A 22,383-nucleotide genomic window follows, 5' to 3' on the forward strand; every position below is an offset into this window, starting at 1 on the left:
AGCAGTGTGAGGAGCCCAGCACGGTGCTGCTCCGCTCACACCTTGCCTCACTGCTCGTCCCCGTGGGGAGAAAGGTGCTGGCAGCCCACCCTGCCCTTTCGCCCCGCTCACCCTAGAGCGGACGGGCCCGTTATGGCTGGAGACAGACTCCCACGCAAAGTGATGGATCCAAAGAAGCTGGCCAGCCTCCTGCGGAACGGAGCGGAGGGCACCCTGGTCATCGATAGCCGCTCCTTCGTGGAGTACAACTCCTGGCATGTCCTCAGCTCTGTCAACATTTGCTGCTCTAAACTGGTCAAGAGGAGGCTCCAGCAGGACAAGGTCTCTATCACAGAGCTCATCCAGCCCACCTCCAAGATGAAGGTATGGAGATATGGGGATAGGGAATACCTTTTTGCCCCGCTGGGGATATGTATCCTTGCAAAGCCATTTCCTGCAGGGGCAATGTTGTGCAACCTGCACCCTATCCTGCACCCTGTTGACTGCCCTCTCTTCTTTGACACTGCCTTCCTTCTGAGAGCTGGAAGACCAATGGCCATGGGGCTCTCCTGGAGGACTTGTTTATAGCCCCCACTCCAGTGACATGCCCTCCCCAGGCCAGTCTAACAGGTACATCAGCCTCAGGAATTGCCCTGTGCTGGCAAACAAGCCCCAAATCCTTCCTGGAGCTGTAAGCTTAATCCCTTGCTAAAAACTCTTCCCCTCCCCTCTGTCATCTCTAACTCCATTCAGGGACATGTAATCCTCCTCCCTTGTGACGCCAGGAGCTCTTATCCGGTGTCATGGCATATTATCTCTCCCAGGCTCCTCTCTCTATCTCTACCCGTTAAATAATAGAGGTGGCTCTGAGCCATGGCTGCGAGCCGAAATAGCGCTGGGTGACCCCGTGGTGGCCCAGGCAGGGTCCTGCCCACCCTGAGATGCTGCCATCGGCGAGACAGTGGAGGGCGCCTTGTCTCCTTTACACCTCAGTGCCTCAGGGTCCCTTCACCTCCTCCACCCAGCATCCCTGAAGTGGCACATCCCCACTGCAGTGCAGCTTTGGCACGGGGATCCCCACCCCTCATTTTGGAATGATGCTGTCCCATGCCAGCCCACTACTCTACCTCTGTACTCCTGCTTTTCACATTCCCCAGCTCCTCCCTGCTTGTAATTTTATGGCAAAGCGAGGGTAATTCAGGCGATTAATCAAATGCTGGGCCCAGCTGGAGCCATCTGCGGCGTGTTCCCCCCCCCTCGCCACCCCGCAAAGCCACCGCCGTCCGTATTGGCTGCTGGTGACATCACCCTGCCAGGATCAAGGAGTCGGAAGGGGGGCTTTGGGGGGGGGGCGGGTAGCCTTGCTCCAAGTTGCTTCAGTGATGCTGTGGGCTGGGTGCTTTGGAGGGGATTGCAGAGAATGATTCCTGAACGGCTTGAGCCGTTTGCAAATCCCCAGGGGAATAAAGCAGGAATAATCAGTTTTTACGAGCTGGGAGCCAGCGTGATGCAGCTGCCCTCCTCCTGGCGAGGGTCACCTCTGCAGTGGCTGCTGTCACATGGAATGGCAGCAGCAAAAGCACTGCAACTTTGTAGAGGGGGAGCTAGAGGAGGATGGGGAGGGGGTGCACGAAGAGTTAACATCAGCTGATGCCATTCTGCCTGCAAGGCTGCAGTTCAGCAGCTGCAGAGATGCCGCAGCAGGCAGCAGTGTCTCCCAAAGGATGCTCCTGCACCAATACGAGTGGCTCTTGTCCTGGTTCTGTTCTGCTAAGGATTGTCCCCAACCTTCACAGCCATCCTGGGGTTGCCAGTGTCCCTATGGAAGGAGCAAAACTACCTCCTCCCCACTCCTGCATCTTTATGCAGCTGTCCATCCTTTCATGGGGATGTGGTACCTAACCCTATCCGGGTGGGGACAGCGAGGGATAGGGGCATGGTTAGCATTGGGAGCAGATGGCAGGAAGGGTGACATCAGTGGTGCAATTGTCCGGTCCCATTATTCCTCCTGACGGGCCTCCCGCCCTCCTCCTGTTTCCTGTTCTCGGCCAGGGCTGCCAAGACAAAGGCAGCTGGGAGCACCGCCATGTACCCAAAAGGATGGGGTGCTGCTGAAAGCCCAGCTCAACACGCTCCTTCCTTGCTTGTGCAACCCCAAAAATCTCAGCCCTGATGGGCATCGGTAACCGTTTGCCCATCTCTCGGTTGAGAAGCACAGTTTTCCATCCAGTATGGCAGAGGTTTGCTGCTCACAGCTCTTTGGGATGCTCTGGTCTGGAGGGTAACAGCAAACACAAATCTTGGGAAAACTGCTTGGTGGGAAAGAAGAAAAGGGGAAAATCAATATTCCTTTGTCCTTTCATTGCAATATCACCTGCCCTGGAAGCGGGGATGCATCTGAGCCAACCCTCCCTGAGCCGTGACGTGTGCTGTGTTCCCATTGTACACACATATTTTCCCCAGGAACTGCATGACTGGAGCAGACCTGTGGCCCACGGTCTGGGCTAAGAAACTGCAGCACTTATCCATTTCCCAGCGAATTACTTTTATATTTTTATTTTATTCTAAGGAATTCTAATTTTTACAGCAATAGTCTTCCTTGGCACAAAAATGCTCTACCTGCATTGGTTTTGTTTTCAAACCCAATGCCAACTGGAACCATTCAGCTCCTCAGAGCCATTTTAGGGGAAGAGGGTGTGGGAAATTTGTTCTTTGGGGTTCATTTTGAGTTCTGGAGGGAAATGCTGAAAAGTTCACTCCTTTAAGATCTCCTTGGAAAGTCTTCCCACATCTTGACCTGTTCTCTCTTCCCAGAATGTAGCTGTCTCTGGGAATGGCTGTAGCAGTGGTTTGAGGCATGACAGCACTCTACGAGGGCTGTGGGGATGTGTATTTATTTACTGGAGGAGCCCAGCTCTGGAAGCAGCTGCTTTGCTCTAGGGAAAGCCAGGGCTTATTTCTGAACCCTGTGCCCGGCTGCTTTTTATGTTTATGGAAGTGGTGTTATTTCAGTGGAGTGATTCACTCTGTTTTGAAACAGTATGTGACTGAAATGTCTGGAGTAATTGGGATAATAAGAATGCCTCACTCTTATCTTAGCCCAGATCACCTGGAGGGCTCAGACTGTCCTGCATGGCAGATAAGTGCCATTTGGAGGTATGAACCTATTCAGTGCCCAGAACAAAGTAAGGAGATACACGTGAGAGATACCTCTGGGGGAGGGATGGGCTCCCCAGGAATGCCCAGTGGGTTCTCCAAAGGTGATGTTCCTTCAAGGCTTGGGGACAGAGACCTGAGTGACTTGGTGGGACCATAGCACCTGTGGTAGGAAATGGTTGGTGGTTGGACTCAGTGATGACAGTTGAACTCAATGATGGTTTGACTGAATGATAGTTGGACTTGGTGAAGGTTGGACTTGATAATTTAGAAGGCCTTTTCCAACCTAGATGATTCTAGGGTTGTGTGAAATACCTGTTCTATCTGAGCCATGGGACTGGAAATGCCAGCGCTTCCATGTGTGATGTGTCATGAATCCTTCATTTCACAATGCATGTTTTTCTTCAAGTCAGGTTTTCTCCCCTTCCCATTTCCCCTTCCTTGCCCACCATGCTGGATATTTGTTTCTGCAGCAGGCCATGCAAGGCCAGTGCTTGTTTGGCATTTACATTGAGTGAAACCTTATAACTTTAATAAGATGTAAACCGTGTCACACATATCTGCCGTTGCTCAGCAACCATGCAGTAATGGCCAAAACAAAGCCTCCCCGTGCAGAGGGAACACTAAATCCTATTGTGGGATAATTCTGCTCGGCCAGAGCTGTTATCTCCCGTGATGCCCCCCCGTGGCCATCCTGGATGGGGTGCGAGCCTCTGCCCAATCCTCTCCTTGCCTCACTTTTGGGGAGATGCATTTGTGGTCCTTCAGGCTGAGTTTTCAGGACAGCATACTGTGGCGGAGGGCAAAGAAAGCCATGAAGAATGTCAGTGGCACATCCAGAAGTGGCCACTGATTTTACTCACCTTGCACAGTTTTCAATGTCTTATTTTAAAATTCTCCATCCTTTCCTCTTCTCTCTCCTCCTGCCACTTCCTTTTCTTTCTTCCCTTCATCCTGCTGACCCACGTGGCCAAATTGGCTTCCCGGTGCCCCACTGATTTCCAATGGCTGTTCTCAGCCCTGCGATGAGTGATACACTCTGTAAAATCCATGTGCACTGCAGTTTTATTGGGATGCAACTCCCATTTCAGGGCAGAGGAGAAACTGCATAGGATGTCAAAGCTGCCCAGCTGCTGCTTCGTTACAGCTTGAGGTCTGAATCTGCTTTGGGAAGATGTCTGCACACCTCAGGGTGTTGCAGAAAACTTGCCCTAGGGATTGGGGGAATATATTTTGGACATAATGTTTGTGGTTGTGTTACTATCTATAGCAACTCAAAGGTAATGAGATAGGGCAAGCGAATGATAGAGCAAAAGGAGGGGAATGTTTATGAGTGCAACCCAGTTCAAGGAGTCTCATAATGAGGTTCTGATCCTTACTGAAGAGATATGCACAGGGAGGGTTTTGCTGATCACCTGAATGGGATGCAGCTGCTCCAATTCTCTCATTTCACTGCGAGTGCAGAGGGACATCACACCAGAAAGGCTTCCTGTGCATGGGGGGGAATGACTGGCTGGTGTTGATGTTGGAGTACTCATTTACATCTGTGGGGCAGACACAGATGTGCAGTACCCAAACCATAGTGGTTGTGCTCCCCCCACAGAACACCATGTGCAGAATTGAGTCCTGAGTTTCTCTAATGCCAGTTTTTTGCTATTCCTCACAGGTGGAGGCAGAGGAGCACCAGGACGTGGTGGTCTATGACCAGAGCACACGGGATGTGACTGGCTTGGCTGCTGACAGCTTCCTCTCCATTCTCCTGGGCAAGCTGGACAGCTGTTTCCACAGTGTCTCCATCCTCACAGGTAAGAGCAGAACCTCTCAAGGGCAGCAGAAGTGATGATGATGATGGGTGATGGTGGTGCTGTTGCACTGTAGGATTATGGTCCCCTTGGTGTGGCTCTGTGTTACCATTTCACTTGATGCTTATGTGGTTATTGTGGATTTATGGTGTTGTGGCCATATGCTCTGTGATGAGAGTGTTATACTGAAGGGAAAGTTGAAGCTGCCTCTAATTCCAGTGGCTGGGGAACTGCCTGGCTGGCTACTTACAGCCCAAACCATTCTATGATTGTATACTTGGGGTAAATGCCATTAAACCAGAGTTATGGTGGGGAGAGCAGGGGAATAATGGGAATAAAACACCCAGGTCTGACAGTTTGAGGATTTCAAAGGCAAGCAAAGGCTACGGAATCATGCTAAAGATGGTTAGCATGGACCTATATTGAGGCCAATGTCCAAGGTTTTCATGGTTTACCCAGGGCACAGCTTGGTGCATAATGCCAAAATGGAGAATGCAGATTTGGTGATGTCCTGGAGGAAGTCTGCCTTGTCTCTGGGATAAGTCAGGAAGGAGCCTTTGTTGCAGACCTAAGAAAATGCCATGCTCTGGTCCCTTGTAAGGATGATGTCACTCACTGACACCCAGCCCATGCAAGCAAGTGAGCACCCCTGGTTTTGACAGCTGTCTCTGTTCTCCATGGATGTGGCACCAAAGACCCCCATGCAGGTTTGTGTCTGCCTGCACTAGGTGTGTGAGATGGAGTTTAAGACTCCCAATTAAAACCCGTTTACAGGCTTCCCAGACCTTCCCTTCCGCCCTGCCTTCCCCCTGCTGAAGTCCTCAAAGAACTGCATTCCCGACTGGTAATTGCTGAGGTTTTGGCAAAGCCTCTGCTGCTCCCTGTGCCTCAGGATGGCAAGCAGCACGGCCTGGAGCCTGCTAATGGGGAATGCAGGCTGTTAATGCATGGAAAAGAAGAAAAAAAAGAAAAAAAAAAGGAACTGAAATGTAGCACACTGGGTCATGGCTGCTGAGTTTTATATGGAAATCATGACTCAAAAACACTGCTGAAAGCATCCAGAGGGAGGCTGGGCATGCTTTCTGACACACACAGTTTCCTCCTTGCTGTAATGTGGGCAGCAGCCGGGATATTTTTGACCCAGGTCTGCAGTGCCTGGGAGGTCTGAAGGGGATGTATGTGAGGCCAGAGCCTGACCCCTTGCCAGGCTCAAGGTAGGACCCCCCCCTGCCTTGCAGTCAGGTATGCATCCTACTAAAGCATCGGGTTCCATCCTGATCTTGCCCTCATCCATGTGGCATCCCTACTCCTTGGTCTGAGGAGATGGGGCAGCACAAAGAGACTTCAGCCCAGCCCAGGCACTTCATCCTGCTCAAAGCCATCCCGCTGCTACCCTTTCTCCCCATCCCATCTGTGGCAGTGGACACGCACTGAAATTTGGAGAAACCCAGAGACTTGCTAAAAGGTGCAAGCAACTGGGTCCTAGGCATCCCCAAACCAATGTGCCCGCCCTAAGCAGCCCCAAAGCCATTTGGGATCCCCAATTTGCATTGTCCACAGCAGGGACAGGACACAGGAGTCCCAAGTGGGTGGCTTTAGGCTCGTCAGTTTTCATTTGTTTCAGTGTCCCAAAACATCTCACTTGGTCCTTGTTGTTCATCAAGCCTGTTTGAATCAATCTACCTCAGAGCAGCTGGTGGAGGCTGGGGTAAAACCCCAGGAACTGAGGTGGCAGGAGTGAGGGCAGGGACTCCTCAAGGGTTAACAGCCCCAGAGCAGCAATTCCAGCAGGGCTCAGAAGGAGGAATCTGAGTCAATTATTCCCAGTCTTGGAAATCATCATCATCTCTTCTTTCTCCACCTCCCCCCCCTTTTTTTTTTTAATTGTGTAAGTATAAATAGTGCTGCTTGCTGCCCTCCATCCGTGGGAGCAGAAAGCCTGTTGATTTATATGGTTTTCCTGACATCACATGAAGTGGTGGAAAACTGAATGGAGCCAACATTTTTCCTGCATTACGTAATGCCCCCTCCCTCCCTTCAGCCCAGCTTTGCTATTCCTGCAGGAGCCTGACTGTTCTTTAACCTTTGTTTATTTCAGCACAAACCCTTGCTTTTTTTCTTTGCTTTTTCTTTTTCTTTTTTCTTTTTTTTTTTTTTTTTTCCCTTTGCAAACCCCCGCTTTGTTTTTATTAGCAGCCATTATCTGTTTATGAAGCGGCAGCAGTCCGGCTCCATCGGTTGCTGATGGCTCCGGCAATGGCAGCCCTCATGCTGGAGCCCAGCCAGCGCTGTGGTGCTGAGCGTCTGGGTGCTGAGCATCAACGCTCCTCTGAATGAAAGCAAACAAAGCCCGATCTCCCCGACCTCCTCCACAGCTCAGCAAAGCGGTGGGTGAGGGCTTGGGATGCTCCTCCAGATGATGATTACACAAAGCAGAGCTCCGGTTCCTCAAAGGCGATGGCGTTCGACTTCCTTAGGGATGTTCCAGTTTTTCACTGGGACCAGTATGGAGCGAGTAGGATGCTGGTGGAGAGTCCTCAGCTTTATCTTTGCAGTATCGCACCGACCTGAAACTGGCCCCTCGCTTGCTGAGCTCTGGTCATGAGCTTTTCATCTGGCTCGAGAGCACATGTGAGATCATCTTCGGCCCCCTGCCCCCTCTCCGTTTGTACCAATTCTTCAAGGAATGTTTAAATTTTCCAGTCCTGTTCTTTCTAAATTTGGAGCGTCTGTTTACTCCCAGGATTTGGAAAGAATGTAACAGTATCATCAGTGAGAAATCCCTCCCAGGCCTCTCCATCCTCCACCAACCAGCCTTCTCGGCACTACTGGTCCTGGCCCAGGTCTTCTCCATCCTGGCAGTGCCATGGACAGGGACAGTGATGGCATTTGGTTTCAACTCTTGGTCTTCCCCATTGAAGGTGTTGGGTTTTCTTGGGCAACCTCTCCAGTGGAGTGCAAAGCTTGGATGTGTTCTGTTTTCACTGTATGGTGAGCAGGGAGAATGGTTTTAAACTGAGACGGGAGAAGTTTAGGTTAGATATTAGGTGGAAGTTATTCACACAGAGGGTGATGACACACTGGTTGCCCAAGGAGGTCATGGATGCCCCATCAACATTCAAGGCCAGCCTGGATGTGGCTCTGGGCAGCCTGGTCTGGTGGTTGGTGACCCTGCACGTAGCAGGGAGTTTGAAACCAGATGATCATCGTGGTCCTTTTCAAACCAGGCCATTCTATGATTCCTTCTGATTCTGTGAGATGAGGTTTGTATTGGAAGTTTCATCTTCTTGGTGAAGTCACTCCACTTCCTAAGGGGTGAGTGTTGCCCTCCCCAAGGAGTTGAGAAGCAGAGAGAAGGAAAGGCTCGCTCTCGTTATCATCACTAAAGTGTAATGAGGGTTGCAGAGTTGTAACTGAACAGTGGTCTTGATCTGGAAGGGGCTGATCTCATTCACAAGCTCAGCGCAATTATTGAGGAGGTTTGAGAATGAAGGAATTTTGTATAAATCTACCAAAGCCAGGTGACTTAAGAGCAGACAAAGCATACAGTGAAAAAAAGAAAAAAAGGGAATTTACATTGCAAAAACTGATCTGAGCTACCCAGCATCAACTGGGCTCAGCACTGGCTGAAACAAGGGCCTGGGGGAAGGTGATTAAAAAGAAAAGAAAAAGCACTTTTTCAGAGGTGTGGTGTTAGGGTTTTGTTTTGTGTTTTTGCTGCATTGGGACAGTCCTAAAATGAGCTTGAAAAATATCATCTGAAACCAGAGGCAGAAAATACCCCAAGCACACATATTTTTGAGTTTAGCTCAGAAGATGGAAGGTGGCAAAGGCAGCTCTCTTTATTCCGTGCTTGCGGGTGGGTTTGGTTCCCACAGAGCCTCTGCCAGGCATGTGGGTCTGAGGATGCTCGTGGAGGCCAAGTGTGAGGGCTGGCTCAGGAACCCTTTGATTGTGATGTCTGAGAGCATCTGTGGGCTTGCAGAGTGAATCCAGCAGATAGATCCACACGTGTTTTCCTCTAAAGCTCATCTAAAATCTACTCCCGTGAAGAAACAAAAGAGGGTACATGGACAAGCGCACCAAGTGTCCCAGAAGTAATCGCACTCTGCTTTCCTCAGGAGCTCAGTGTGGTGCATAGGGGGGTACCTGCAGTGACTCTCCTCTTTTGCCTGCCTTTAAATGCCAGATGTTCAGAGAGCTGGATGCAGAGCACTGGTTATGTGGGACCACAGGGCAGGATGCTGCAGTGCTGACTGCATTTGGGATGCTTCTTCAGGCCCAGTCACCCAATCCACAGGGTTGAGGTGGCCCCTTCTCACACCACTACCAGAGCCAGGAGATGTCTGCAAGGGTTTGGGCTCCCTTGGGACCATCAACCGCATCCCTGGGAGGGGTTAAGCCAGGTCATGTATGTGTGAGCTGATTGTATTCCAGACCTATGCTCTAAACCTCCCTGTTTAGCAGCGCTGTCGTCAGACAACTTGTTTTTCCGATTCTATAATTACCCCATGGATCTTCCCTTCCCCCTCCAGGCTGCGTTTTCAACATTTGGACCCAGAAAAGGCGAGCAAAACTGGGCAGGGGAGGAGACGGGGCTACAGAGGAGCAGCCCACCGGTTGCTGAGACTTCAGAAATCATCATGTAATTTCATTTCTCATTTCTGGAAAGCTGCAGGGAGGAAAGAAACTTCCCCAGGAGGAGATTGCAATGGGCAGGAACCCGTGCCCGGTTATGATTTCCTTCCTTCTGAGAAACCTGCCTCCCCTTTTCCTGAGGCCTTGGCCTCCCACATGCAAAGGTCTGCGATTGCGGTTCTTACCAGGTCCTGGTGCTGGGTGGGGAGAGGAAATGCTGGCTGCAGCCCAGGGGACCACAGGCAGGAGGGAGCTGGGAGTAGGGCTGTGCCTGGGGAAAGGTGCCCGCAGGTCTGCTGCCTGGTGGAGAAAGAAGGCTGCATTTATATGAGAGTAGGAGGTACGTGGGTCAGCATCCCTAAGTAGAAAACTGGGTCTAAATGCATCTTGAAATAACTTGTGCCTAGGGCCCTTGCAAGCCTGAGTGAGTCCAAACCAACTGGCAACCAGAAGAGGGCAAGGGAAGGCGAGTGCATGCTTGCGTTCTGTTTGGGGAGGCAGGTTGATGATGGCACTTCCAACTTCACCACCTGCCTACTATTGCCCCTCTGCATGGCCTGGTGATGATTTTCACCCCAGAGAAGTTCCAAATGTCCCTGGAAGAGTTCAAGAAATGTACAGATGTGGCATTGAGGGATGTGGTTCAGTGGGCACGGTGGTGACAAGTGATGGTTGGATTAGAGGTGACCGTAGTGGTCTTTTCCAGCCTTAATGATTCCATGATTCTGTGATTCTATGAAATGCACTGGGTGTCAGGCAAACAGAACTGCTCACCAGCAGGGAGATGCCAATGGAATCGGTGGTGCAGCTGGCAGTGCTACAGCACTGGTGGAGGCATCTCCATTGCCAGCAGTTGTTCATGCTGCCCGCCAGCATGTGTCCCTTTTCCCTGGGAATTGGTGGAGTCACCATTCCTGGAGGTGTTCAAGAAACATGGAGATGTGTCTCAGCGCCATGTGGTCTGAGGCAGGATGTGGATGGGTTGACGGTTGGACTTAAATGATCTTAGTGGTCTTTCCCAACCTTAATGATTGTATTCTATTCTAGTCTGCACCCTCCGCTGCAAAGGTGGGGATACCAAATGCAGGGCCACCTCTGTGAGGGTTGGCACCTTGGGCATCACGGGGAGTTGCTGCAGGAGCTGCTCACCGACTGTTGCTTTTGGGAGAATGTGGCTTCTCGCTCTTCTAGCCTCGCTGGAGCATGCTTTGAATTTTCTCCAACCTCTGCTCCACATCTGATAATCATCAAGCCATATTTGTTACAACAACAAGGCTCATTAGGAGGCAGGCTCCGCTCGGATGGGAAGGGGGGAGGGGAGAGCACTTAGTTAATGCCGATGACCTCATCTCATGTGATGTCATTCAAAGGAAAAACACTGAAGTCACTCGCATATGGCTCAGCCTGGGGTTTTTCAGCCTATAAAGCTCCAGATTTTCAAAGACACAATGCATGCCCCTTCCCCCTCCTCCCTCCACCCCCCCCCCTCACCTCCTCCGCTTACTATAATCCTGAATGATTTTCTGGAGGCCTGGGCTCAGACCAATAAACTTGCAACAAGCAGCGTGGAGACATATTAAGGAGTCTCACAGGTGGGAAAGAGGGGGTGTAAGTAATTCTCTCCCCCAGGACAAAAGGAAAGCAGAATATGTACCAGTCCCAACCTGCCTCAGAAGTCCTCATGCAGAGAAAGAGCCCATTGGGAGTGGGGAGGACTACTCATTAATGCTACCTCTCGCTGTACTTTTGGAAGCATCTTCTCCAACTCATGGCTTTGCTCCTCCAGACTGATGCAGATAGCTCTGGGGTGAGCCATGAGCAGTCCATCACAGATGCCTTTCCTCTCCTGTTGTTTGAGACCACTCTGGGATGGGCATTCCTTGTGGCCAATGGACTTAAGGGCAGGGGCTGAGGATGTGGGAGGAAGAAGAGCTGGCAACAGGGTCCCGGACTCTGCCATGCAGTGGTTGTCTGTTATACACCAGAAGATAATTGTACCTTTCTGCCTCATTTTCCCCTTGGAATGGAAGTGGTGGTAATCCCCTTCCCCATGTTTGGGTTCCGAGCTACCCATCCTGTGGATGTACATTGTTCCTGGGGCATATGGAAGGGGCATAGCCATGGGGTACCCACTGACAGGGTGCAGGGATGAGGGCAGGGGCACAGCCGTTAGCGCAAACCCATTTCCTTCCCGGCGCTTCCTCTCTCTAACCCCCTGTCCCCGAATTAACCCAGCAGGACTAAACCCAGCGGGCTGCTCGTGTCCTCCTGCAGCAGCTGCAGGGGGGGAGCGTGGCCGCATCCTGCGAGGAGGGCGGGAGGGAAAAGAGCTGTTGCGCCTTTAAGCAGCGAGCAAAGCATATGTCAGGCGCGCAGCCCCTGAGTTGTCCTGCGTGTCTGTGTGCTGAGTAAGGAATGCGGTTGCATGCCTGACCCGTTAGCTATGAGCCGCCGTGGTGGATGGATCAGCGGGGCTGCTGCTCATGTGCTGAGCTCATTCAGGCTGGAGCGGGAGCTGCACGCGCAGGCAGCCAGCGCAGCGCAGGCAGGGGAAGGGGCAAAGCTGCCCCCCCCCACCACCATCACCACCCCCAGCCCATCTCTCCTCTTTTTAGCTTCTTCTGAAAGCTGGCGCAGGGGGAGGCTCTGAGGGCTGCTGATTCGGCGAGGTGGCGTAGGGTTTTTTCGGCCCGCCAGCTGTTGTTTTGTTAGGGAGAGAGGTGCCCCCGCGAGCAGCAGCTCGGCTGCCTGGATGCCTGTGGACGTGATGCTCGCTCCCTCCGAGGACCAGTTCTGGACAGACGTGCATGAGGGGCAGATGAAGCTGAAAATAAGGGTGCGGAGGATGAAGGAGAGCAGGGACATGCGAGGTTTGTCAGGCGGCCGGCTCCTTGCCTCGCGATGCGGACGGAGGGGGCGGCGGGGGGCAGCCCGGCCCCGGCTCTGCGCGGGGATGGAGATGGGGAGCGCAGCGCGATACAAAGAGAGCGGGCAGCGGTGAGACTGAGGCGACGAGGAGCGAGAGCACGCAATGGGCAGAAGCCATTTGGGAGGCGGCGGGATGCGAACGGGCGATGCGCGGATGAGGGGTCCGTCCCCCGGGTTTCCCCTGCGGTCCCTGAGGATGCCCCGCATCCCCGGTGAGGGGGAGCGGTGTGGGGCTGAGGGTGGGTGGGGGCAGAGAGGTGCGGGGGGAGAGATGGATGGAGCGGCACTGCGGCTGCCGGAGGAGCCATTTCGCTTCACTCGTGGTGCTGCTGCACGCCCAGCTGTGGGTTGGTTGCTTTCAGCAAAGGGTTCGGCAGCTTATTGCTGTGCCGGGTGAAGGACGGGCAGAGGAGGGAAATATTAACTGGAGCAGCTTAAAAATCTGCCGAGCCTGGGATGACCTAGATTGCCGAACGGTTGAATCAAGAAACTTCCCCTCCATCACCATTTAAAATGGGAGCCTGCTAAAAGTGCTTGACAGGTTTTTGTGGCACGAACCACATAACCCAGCGATGGTGTCATTAGTAATAAGTCAGTCCTGGAAATGACACATTTTCCTTTACATAGAACGAGTAAGGTTGGTCCAAAGCAGCACAGTCACTGGAGGGAAATGAAGCCCAGCAGCTCTGGGAGCGTGTCCGTGTTTGTGTGGGTGGAGGGCTTCCTTTCTGCTGCTTTTCCTTTTATTTTTTTAAGGAAGTTCTCTGCTTGTGCGGTGCGAGCAATAAGGTGGGGGTCCAGGACCGACCCCCAAGGTCACCCCAAAGCTGCAGGGGGTGATGTTTGGGGAAATGGGGAATTCACGTGAATCAGGAACAGGGCTGATTCATCGGCTTTCTCATCGCACCCGCTTGGAAAACAAAAAGAGTCAGCAATAGGGGTGATGAAACGTGGAGCTGAATGAAGGGAGGATGAAAGCAGAGCCTGAGATGGGGAAAGCGTAAGGGCTGGGCAGGAAGGAGGGAGGGAGGGCAGCAGATAGCTCCTCCATTGCACTGCGATGGGTGAAAGCAGGAGCTGGAGAGGGCCCATGTGCGTGGCTGGCTGTGGTATATCCAGGAGGGCTGTGCAGGATTGGGCTTAGCAATGATGAGTGCAGAAAGCGTGCTTTGCAGTGACAGGCAGTACAGCAGAGAGGCAGCTCGTCCATTGCTGCAGCCAGGAGATGGCAGCTGGCCAGGATGCAGAGCAGTGGGAATTCACCCAGTGAGCACCGGGCATCACTGCTATGAGAAATAGCAAGGGGATAGCAGGGGGAAAACTCAACCACTGGCACCAGGAAGCTCTGAGGAAGCCGGGAGCTTCCCATCGTGCAGTGAGTAATGGTGACAGTAAGCAGCATTGCATCACAGCACCCGGCTCAGCTCCCACCCAGCACAAGCAGCAGGGAGCCGGCGCTTCACAAGGAGGGATTTTCCCAGCAGCTTGGAGGATGACATGCGCTGTGCCTGGCCCCCTCTGCCACCCTTCTTTCCATTCAACCTGCCGTTGAGGCAAGGTTCTTGTAACGTCCCCAGCTCTTGTCAAAATCTCCCAGAATCCCATTTTGGAGGCTGCTCGGCTGCACCCCAGCCCAGCACTGCTGAGATGTATGCTGGAGCGTGTGCCTGCTGCCCCTTGCCACGTGCCACCCTGGCAGCGGCTGCCAGCACTGTAGGCATCTTAATGAGAGCTGGGCAGAGCCTCTCTCAGCCTGCTCTTGGGAGGTTTGGGAGGGGTTAGGGGTCTTCAGCACAGTGTGGCAGCATCTCTACGCTTACTGGGCTGTTAGCTGGTAGGCACTGGGGCTGTGCCAGAGGCTGCAAAAGCTCTGACACCTGCTCGGAAACCCCCAGCAGCTTCTTAATGTTTGCTATAGGTACAGTGAGGGTGGGCTGTAAAGCACCTCTTTAACACCTGCTGTGGCTCTCCTGTCTGCTCCTGGTCTTGGGGCTTGCAGCTCTGGCTGGCTGCTGCAGAATGGTGACAAAGTGCAGCAACATATCACTTCTTCCCTATCTCCTTTTGGGCAAGCTGTTGTGTTTTTGCCAGAGGTGGGGACAACATCCGAGGCTGGAAAACAGATGAGGTGTTGCCACTGTCCACGCCATGAGCTGCATTTCCAAATGCTGATGATAGGAGAATGGCTGGACTGGATAATCTTAGAGGTCTTTTCTTGTTGATTCTATGATAAAGTGACAATGGAGAGGTCCCTGGTGCCTCTCGCACCCTCTGATATTATCCATATTCCTGGCAGCAACACAGGAGCTCTTTGTTCCCCACAAATCCACCTTCACTTGAAAGCTCTTTGATGCACAGCAGGGAGAGCCTAGTGAAGATGAAGGTGGACATGGGATAGCAGTGTGGGACTTCTCCCCTCCTCTGCTGGCCATCAGATACTACCCCATCTCCAGGGCCATGCAGCAGGGCTGCAAGTGATAATGCCCAAGATTATTTCTCTGGGTATATTGCTGAATGAGCCCCCAACATTTAGGGGCTCTAAAAGCCCCCGGCTTTCCCCTGGTGTTGCCTTATGGCTTCCTTCTTTGCCAAAAGCCCCTCACCAGCAAGCCAGGCCATGGGGAAACATCAGTAAGACCCATAAGCATCCACATAGATCAGATAGAACTCTTTCCTGACCCTAATTCTCCATGTACCCAGAGGAAGGAAAATCACAGGGTTCCACTGCTCTTTGAACAAAGGCTGGGGTATGTGGCCTGGGGTGCAAAGGGGAAAGCCGAGGTATTGGTGGGAACACTGCCAGGGACACTCACCGCCTTTGGGATTGTTTGGAAGAGCTTCTTTGCTTTCTAAAAATGTAAGGCATGCTGGAGCAGCCGTCACAGGCGGGGTGAGTACTGCTGTGGGGTTGGACTAGCAGTGGGTACTCATCTCTAGGGTTTCCCCTGAGCAGCTGTGAGAGGGGTGGAGAGCGTGGGGGAAATAAGGACAGGAGGGATGGAAGCACAGCTGAAGGAGATTTGCCTGGGGCCAACAAGTGGCCTATGCCCCCACTGCTGCTTCCCATGCAGGAGAGGCCAAGGGGGAGAAGGCAGTGCCGGCGTGTCCCAGCGTGTCCCAGCCTGCTGTAGCGATGAGGTCACCATATGCTCATGGCTTTTGAAGAGGGATCTGAAGCTGGAGGCAGCCTCGGGCAGCTCTTGATGGGTAGGAGCAAGAGTGAGAGGCTGGGGAACGGAGCACTGCTCTCTCATGCTGTATGTGTGCCCTGCTCCCCATAAACACACTGAGTTTCTCTGGAAACCCCCCACATCATTGTGCACGAGTCAAATCTGTGTCCTATTACACCCTACATGCTTGCAGAAGGCACGCTTTCTTCACTATGCAAACCTTTCTCCCCCAGCTTCTCCCCACGTGTGCTTGCAGCTCGAGTGGGGCAGCGACACGTGTGCAGGGTGCTGATTTACACTCCTTGGCAATGGGGACGCGGCACCAGGGTGAGTGGTAACCAGAGCTGCACTGCACCTGTGCTGGGCCTCCTTCTTTCGCTGTGATTTAATGTCCCAGTTGAGAGGTGATGTCATTTCAGAGGGAGCCAAAGAAGAGGAAGTGCTAGAGAAGATGATAAGGTGCTTTAACTCTTTGCCTCCTGACTCAGGCAAATTTTAAAGCTGAGCCTTGTGTTAGCCACCAGCCAGGGAAATGTAAGAGAGAGGTGGAAGGTTGGCTGGAGGACGTTTTCTGGGGTTGATGCAGGAGCTGCTCCCCTGGAGGAGGCTGTAACTTACAAGATGCAAGGAGATGGTGATGGAAGATGGTGTATGATTTCATGCCCTGCTCTGATTTCCAGGAATTTGCTTCAGAAGAATCAGCAGAACTGCCACAAAACCCTAGAGAAGGTATACTGAGCATGCCAAGCCTGCTCTGTTTCCAAGAGAAGAGGCTGAGTGGAGCGGTCATTAGTGAAGGCTCGTTAAAAGGACTCATTCCACTGCAGAGATAGGCCGTAGTGTTGAATCCTGTGGTGCTGCATCCAATATAGGAACTTTCAAAAGGAGGAAGTACACAGGTCCCAGTCAAACCCCAGAGTCTTCACTGCCCTTTGGGTGATGTGCTCATTTTTTATGATAGGAAAGATCTCTGGGAATGTTGGTTGGGCTGATATAACCCAAGGTGCCCCCTATTACAAAGATGTACTGCTCAGCTGTCTTCTTCTGGAAGGGAATGAGATTGGGCCACCATCTTACTGTACCCTAGGGAATAGGATCACTGTGCAAGAGAAGTCATCGTAGTCTTCCAGTGTTGGCAAATAAATGTTTGGATGTATTGTGACTCGGCACACAACAGTAGAGGTAGAAGCTGCAAGCTCAGATCCCACTTCAAGCTACACCATCAACTGTCACTGAGTCTTTTACACTACAGAGCACGATTCCACAAATCGAGATAACCAGTGCCCTTATGTGACCACGCACGATGTGCAGAAGTGCTTTGTGTTGCTACAGCAATGCTCACTGCCCTACCGAAGCCTCTATTCCTGCCGCGTGAGTGGGAAATTGGCTTTGGGGCAGGTTTGTTCCCATTTAGAGCATGCATTTGATGGTGCCAGACACCATACCATTGTCAGATGCTACCTATTGCAGCCCCAGCCGGGCATTTTCTCTCGACAGTGGGCTTTGATATGCTGAGATGGTCTGAGTAGCTTGTTGTGGAACACTGGGCACTGCTTGCTGTCATGTTCACCCAGGTCAGACTGTGAAAAACGGTGAGGAAATCTGTTCAAGATAAATTAAATTTCTCCCCTTCTAGCAAAATGTACATTGCAGCCCCCTCTCCAATTTTGCAGGCTTCCTTTTCTAATTAGTGCCACCATGCAAACCGGGCCAGCCTTTGGCTATTAGAAAGGCAGGAAATCTGTGCACAATATCACTGCCAGACTGTGAGCCAGCTCAAGTGCAATGGCCTACAGGTAGCCATGTGGTACTCTGGTCAGAAACCCCAGGCTTGGGCTTGTTCAGCAATCAAGTCATCCTGCCCTCACATTTTTTACTAGCAAAAAGTGACCCTAGTTATCCGCAGAGGGTAAGCAGGTTCCTGTCATTTGGATGAAGTTGTGAAAGGCAGGAGGCAATGCAAGGCCATTTCAAGTTGTACCAGAGGAGGTTTAGATTGAACCTTAGGAGAAATTTCTTTATGAAGGTGATCCAGCATTCGGATGGGCTGCCCAGGGAAGTGGTGCAGTTCTCATCCCGGAGAGGTACTGAAAAGATGTGTGGATGTGGTGTTAAGTTTAGTGATGGAACTTGGTAAGTCAGATTAATGGCTGGGCTTAATGGTCTTGAAGGTCTTTTCCAAACCTAGATGATTGTATGATTCTAAGTTACCTCATATGTGCATTAATATCCAGCTGCAGCAGGAAAAAGAAGAGCTGGCTCTTCTGTGTGTGTGTGGCACAGTCATCGCAATGCGTCTGCAGTGGTTAACAATGGTTGTTGGATTTTTGTTCTGCAAAGCTCTGCACTCATCATGGGCAGTTATCACCATTTCATCCCCAGCCCTCCAGGTGACAAGTACTGCTGGTCCCAGACTTGCTGCTGTGAGCTCAATGCCCCTGTTTTCTCTGCAGGAGGCTTTGCCACCTTTTCATCCTGTTTCCCGGGGCTCTGTGAGGGGAAGCCAGCTGCCATCCTGCCGATGAGCATCTCCCAGCCCTGCTTGCCTGTGGCCAATGTTGGCCCCACACGCATCCTGCCGCATCTCTACCTGGGCTCCCAGAAGGATGTCCTGAACAAGGTACAGCCTCATTGCAGAGATATGTCTGCCCTGTCCTGTCTAGGAGAGGGCTGGGTGGTGACTCCTCCAGCCATGAAGAGAGTAGAAGTATGGGGATGGGCAGCTTTGGCCAGGGGCTTGTTCGGGAGACTCAAAAGTGGGCAAAATTTGGCTAGGGGGAGGGAGGAGAAAGGAGGGATACTGCACTTTTGAAGTGCTGGAAGGACAGCAGCATGACGTCATGGCAGGGAAAGAATTTTGTTTAAAGGGAAAATAACAGCAAGAAGAAAGGAAGAGGAATTGCAGCTAAAATGCCACTGGCAGGAGGGAGCCAGGCAGACATTCTTGCTCAGGGCAGGAGTGAGTAGAGGGACCAGGAGAGCAGAGCAGGATAGAGACAGAAATGGGGGAGAAAAAAAAAACATATAGGGAGTAGAATGAAATGAAGGAGAAAAATGCCAAGAATGTGAGCTTAGAAGCTGGCTGGCTCCATGGAGCCAAGGCTGGGTTCTGTGGAGCCAAGGCTGGGGACAGCCTTTCTGTGAGCTGGGGTGGGCAGGGACTGGCCACCAGACAGCCACAGATAAAATCTCCTGAGGGCCAATGTCAGCCAAGAAAATTTATGGTTTCCTTTCCTCCCCAACCTCCTCAGAGGGTTTTGTTTATCTTTTAGAGCTGTGTTTTCTGCCAGCACTGCGGTGTGGTGGCCAGAAGATGCTCCATTCGTAGGCAGCAGAGTGGGGTCAAGTGCAGAGGTCACATAAAGGCAATGCTTCTCCTCTCCAACACATTGAGAGGCACACTGCACATATGGAAGGATTCCTCTACTCATAGATTTATTTTCTCCTCCTGTTTAATTCCAGATCTTCTCTGAAATAGTTCAGTTCAGGCAGCTGACACAGGCATTCTCCGTTCCTATATGCAACATGCCCTTGGTTGTACAGACAATACATAATCAGGTGGGAAGGGGAAAGGACAGCCAGGAATTTTGTGTCAGCAACGCATGTAGATGAAGCTGTATTTGTCCTGGGAGGGAGAAAATGGAGCATGGTGTGTTTATAGCAGTATGCACTCAGCAAGCCAGTTCCCTAGGGGATAGTCCATAGGTCACCCCTTTATTGCAGTATTTCACCTGACCCTGGTTATCTTGTCATCTTATTGACTCAAATATGGGCAGTGATGGTGGCTACTGAGTGACTGAAATGGCCCAGGTTCACTCCAGAGTCAAAAAGAGGGAAAAGATGGTTCCTCTCAAGTGGATGTTCTGAGTTATAAGTCATTAAAGCCTGAAATGGGCCTCTTGTAGGCTAAAGTGCAGCACAATTTAGTGAAGAAGTGTGAACAACTAGTAAGACTGTAAGAACTCCCAGTGCTTTTCAGTGTGGGTTGAAAGTAAAAAAAAAGAGTGGACATTGGTTAGTATGGAGTGCTACCGATAACCAACTTGCTTGGTGAGGCATCACACCTCTCTCAATGGATATTTGCTGAACTTTCAGCGAGACTTTTCATTGGTTTCCTTTCTTACTTTCCCATACGGAATGCCTTTCCAGGATTCTTTGGTCAGGCTGAGGTACCAAAGTAAAGATCTGCTGAACTACAAGCCAGCAGTATTTAAATGGGCACATCTCTCTCAGCCAGTCTGTGCTGAGCATCAGTTAGGTAGCATCAGTTGGTTGACCAGTTGGGACAAGGAGCCAGCAGAAGACCCGTAGGAGCAAATATTGGGATGGCTAACAGCCAGGAGTGTGTGGAGAAGCACAGAACTCAGCTGATCCTTCAATTCCTTCTCTCCCACCAGGACTTGATGACGCAGAATGGGATAAGCTACGTCCTCAATGCCAGCAACTCCTGTCCCAAGCCAGACTTCATCTGTGATAGTCACTTCATGCGCATTCCTGTCAATGACAACTACTGTGAGAAGCTGCTTCCCTGGTTGGATAAATCCATTGAATTTATTGGTGAGCTTTCATTATAATAATTACAGACCCATCAGTTAGCCCTCGAAATCTGGTCTCTTTTGGAGCAGCTCTTCTTTCACACACGGGAGCTGAGGGTTGGGGATAGAGGCCAGAGTCATTCTGCACAATGTCTCTGATCATATCAATGTTTTCTCTCTGTTTTCTCTATTGTGCTCCAGACAAGGCCAAGGTGTCCAGTTGCCAAGTGATCGTGCACTGCTTGGCAGGGATATCCCGGTCAGCCACCATCGCTATCGCCTACATCATGAAGACCATGGGTATGTCATCAGACGATGCTTACAGGTGAGCATTTCCCAGAGGGCAGGGAGGGGTTGTGCTGGTGTGCCTCAGTCCAGGGAAGGAAAGCAGCCTGAGCCCAGAAGGAGAGAGTGGTTGCTCCTTGAAGCTCTGTCTTACCTTGGCGAAGTGCTGGTGAAACCGAACCAAAGCATTCCTTCACACAGTGCATGCAATGATGGGAGCAGTAAAATGGTGTGTGGGCAGGCAAAACCCCCAGAATCTGAGCAACCCTAACTTTAGCCAGGGAGGTCCCAGACCTCTTTGTTCGGAAGGTTCTGGATAATGCCTCTTCTTCCAAAGAGGCCAAGAGATTAGAGGGTGATTTACTGAAGGACTAAGCACCAACCAGGGCTGTCTGTGCCTCTTGGCAGGTTTGTTAAGGACCGCCGCCCATCGATCTCACCCAACTTCAACTTCCTGGGCCAGCTCCTGGAGTACGAGAGGAGCTTAAAGCTCCTTAAGGCCCTGAAGGCCCAGGGCGACAGGGGTGAAGGAGAAGCTCCTCAGGACCCAACCGAGGCATCTGAGGCTGGCAGGCACCCCACACCGTCTACCTCAGAGAAGGTTGAGGACGTACCAAGAAGCACAACCTCTGCACCCCCACCCAGTGACCCTGAAAGGCAAGGTGGGCCACCCAAGGTCTTGTCACCCACGGCACTGCAGCAGGGACTCAATGGCTTGCACCTTTCCTCGGAGCGCATCCAGGACACCAACCGCTTGAAACGCTCCTTCTCCCTGGACATCAAATCCGCCTACTCCCCCGGCCTGCGGCAGGACCCCCCAGGCCTTCCCAGCACTGGGGAGGCCCCCAAGCTCTGCAAGTTGGACAGCCCCTCGGCAACCAGCGGCCAGTTCTCCCCAGTGCCCGACAGCCCCGACTGGCCCAGTGGGCCAGACCTCCTGCTGGAAGCCAAGGTGAGGCAGCGACGCAAGCACCGGCACCAAGCCGGCTCACCAGCCCACGGCCTCAGCCTCAACATCGGCTCTGCCCGCAAGAGCCCTGGGGCGGACGACAGCCTCCAGCCAAGGCTCAGCCTGCCTGGCCCACCGCCAGCCTCCAATGGCTCCTGGGGGAGCGTCCACCTCGATTCCCCCAGCACCCCCTCCTCTGAGGGAGGATGGTACTTCGGCACGGACTCAGCCAGTAGCGGTGGCGGTGGCACTGGCGGTGGGACTCTGTTCAGCGGCACCAGCCCGTACCCCCCGTTTGGTTGCAATGGGATGCCGGGGGGCTGTGAAATCAGACTGAGGGACAAGCAGCGGGCCGAGGCGCGGGATGGGAGGCACAGCTGGCATGAGGAAGCCGGCGCCGAGAAGCAGTTCAAGAGGAGGAGTTGCCAGATGGAGTTCGAGGAGACCATGTCCGAGGGCAGGTCCCGGGAGGAGCTGGGCAAAATAGGCAAACAGTCGAGCTTTTCGGGCAGCATGGAGATCATCGAGGTGTCCTGACACCCATCGTGGGTGGTTAGAGAGAAAGGGGTGGGGGGATATTTAAGATGGGGAGAGATGCAGGGAGGGCGGGTGGGGAGTATTTATACCCGCGTGCGCATTTTCAGAAGCACGCACATTGAGATGAAAGCAAAGAGGAATGAATCCAGAGTCAGGAAACATCACGGTGAATGCTTAGTGTCCCCCCCTATGCCCACCCTGGTTCTCCCACCCTAGCAGCCTCCAGCTCACGGTGACATCACCCTGGGCTTTTGCACATGGAGCAGTGATGGGAGAGCAGCCCTCAGAGCCACATACTTGAATCTGGGGCGTAAAATTTGAAAGGGAAGGGGCAGGAATTACCAGTTGGGGTTGGGAGGGTGAGCAGAGCCTGTTCTTGGCTGGGGCAGGATGTGGTCCCATGA

The 22,383-nt window shown here is 52.3% G+C and overlaps 1 protein-coding gene across 1 annotated transcript; it reads left to right on the forward strand.

The window, feature by feature from the left end:
• Positions 1-132: 132 nt before the first annotated feature.
• DUSP8 (dual specificity phosphatase 8) lies at positions 133-21,979 on the forward strand (the record flags this gene model as incomplete). Its single annotated transcript, XM_079537374.1, has 6 exons — positions 133-363; positions 4,802-4,940; positions 18,127-18,293; positions 20,071-20,230; positions 20,410-20,533; positions 20,902-21,979. The coding sequence occupies 6 exons, from the start codon at positions 133-135 to the stop codon at positions 21,977-21,979; spliced, it is 1,899 nt and encodes a 632-aa protein (XP_079393500.1).
• Between the last annotated feature and the right edge of the window lie 404 nt (positions 21,980-22,383).

This window comes from Tetrao urogallus (genome assembly GCF_951394365.1).
Source record: "Tetrao urogallus genome assembly, chromosome: 6".
NCBI lineage: Eukaryota > Metazoa > Chordata > Aves > Galliformes > Phasianidae > Tetrao > Tetrao urogallus.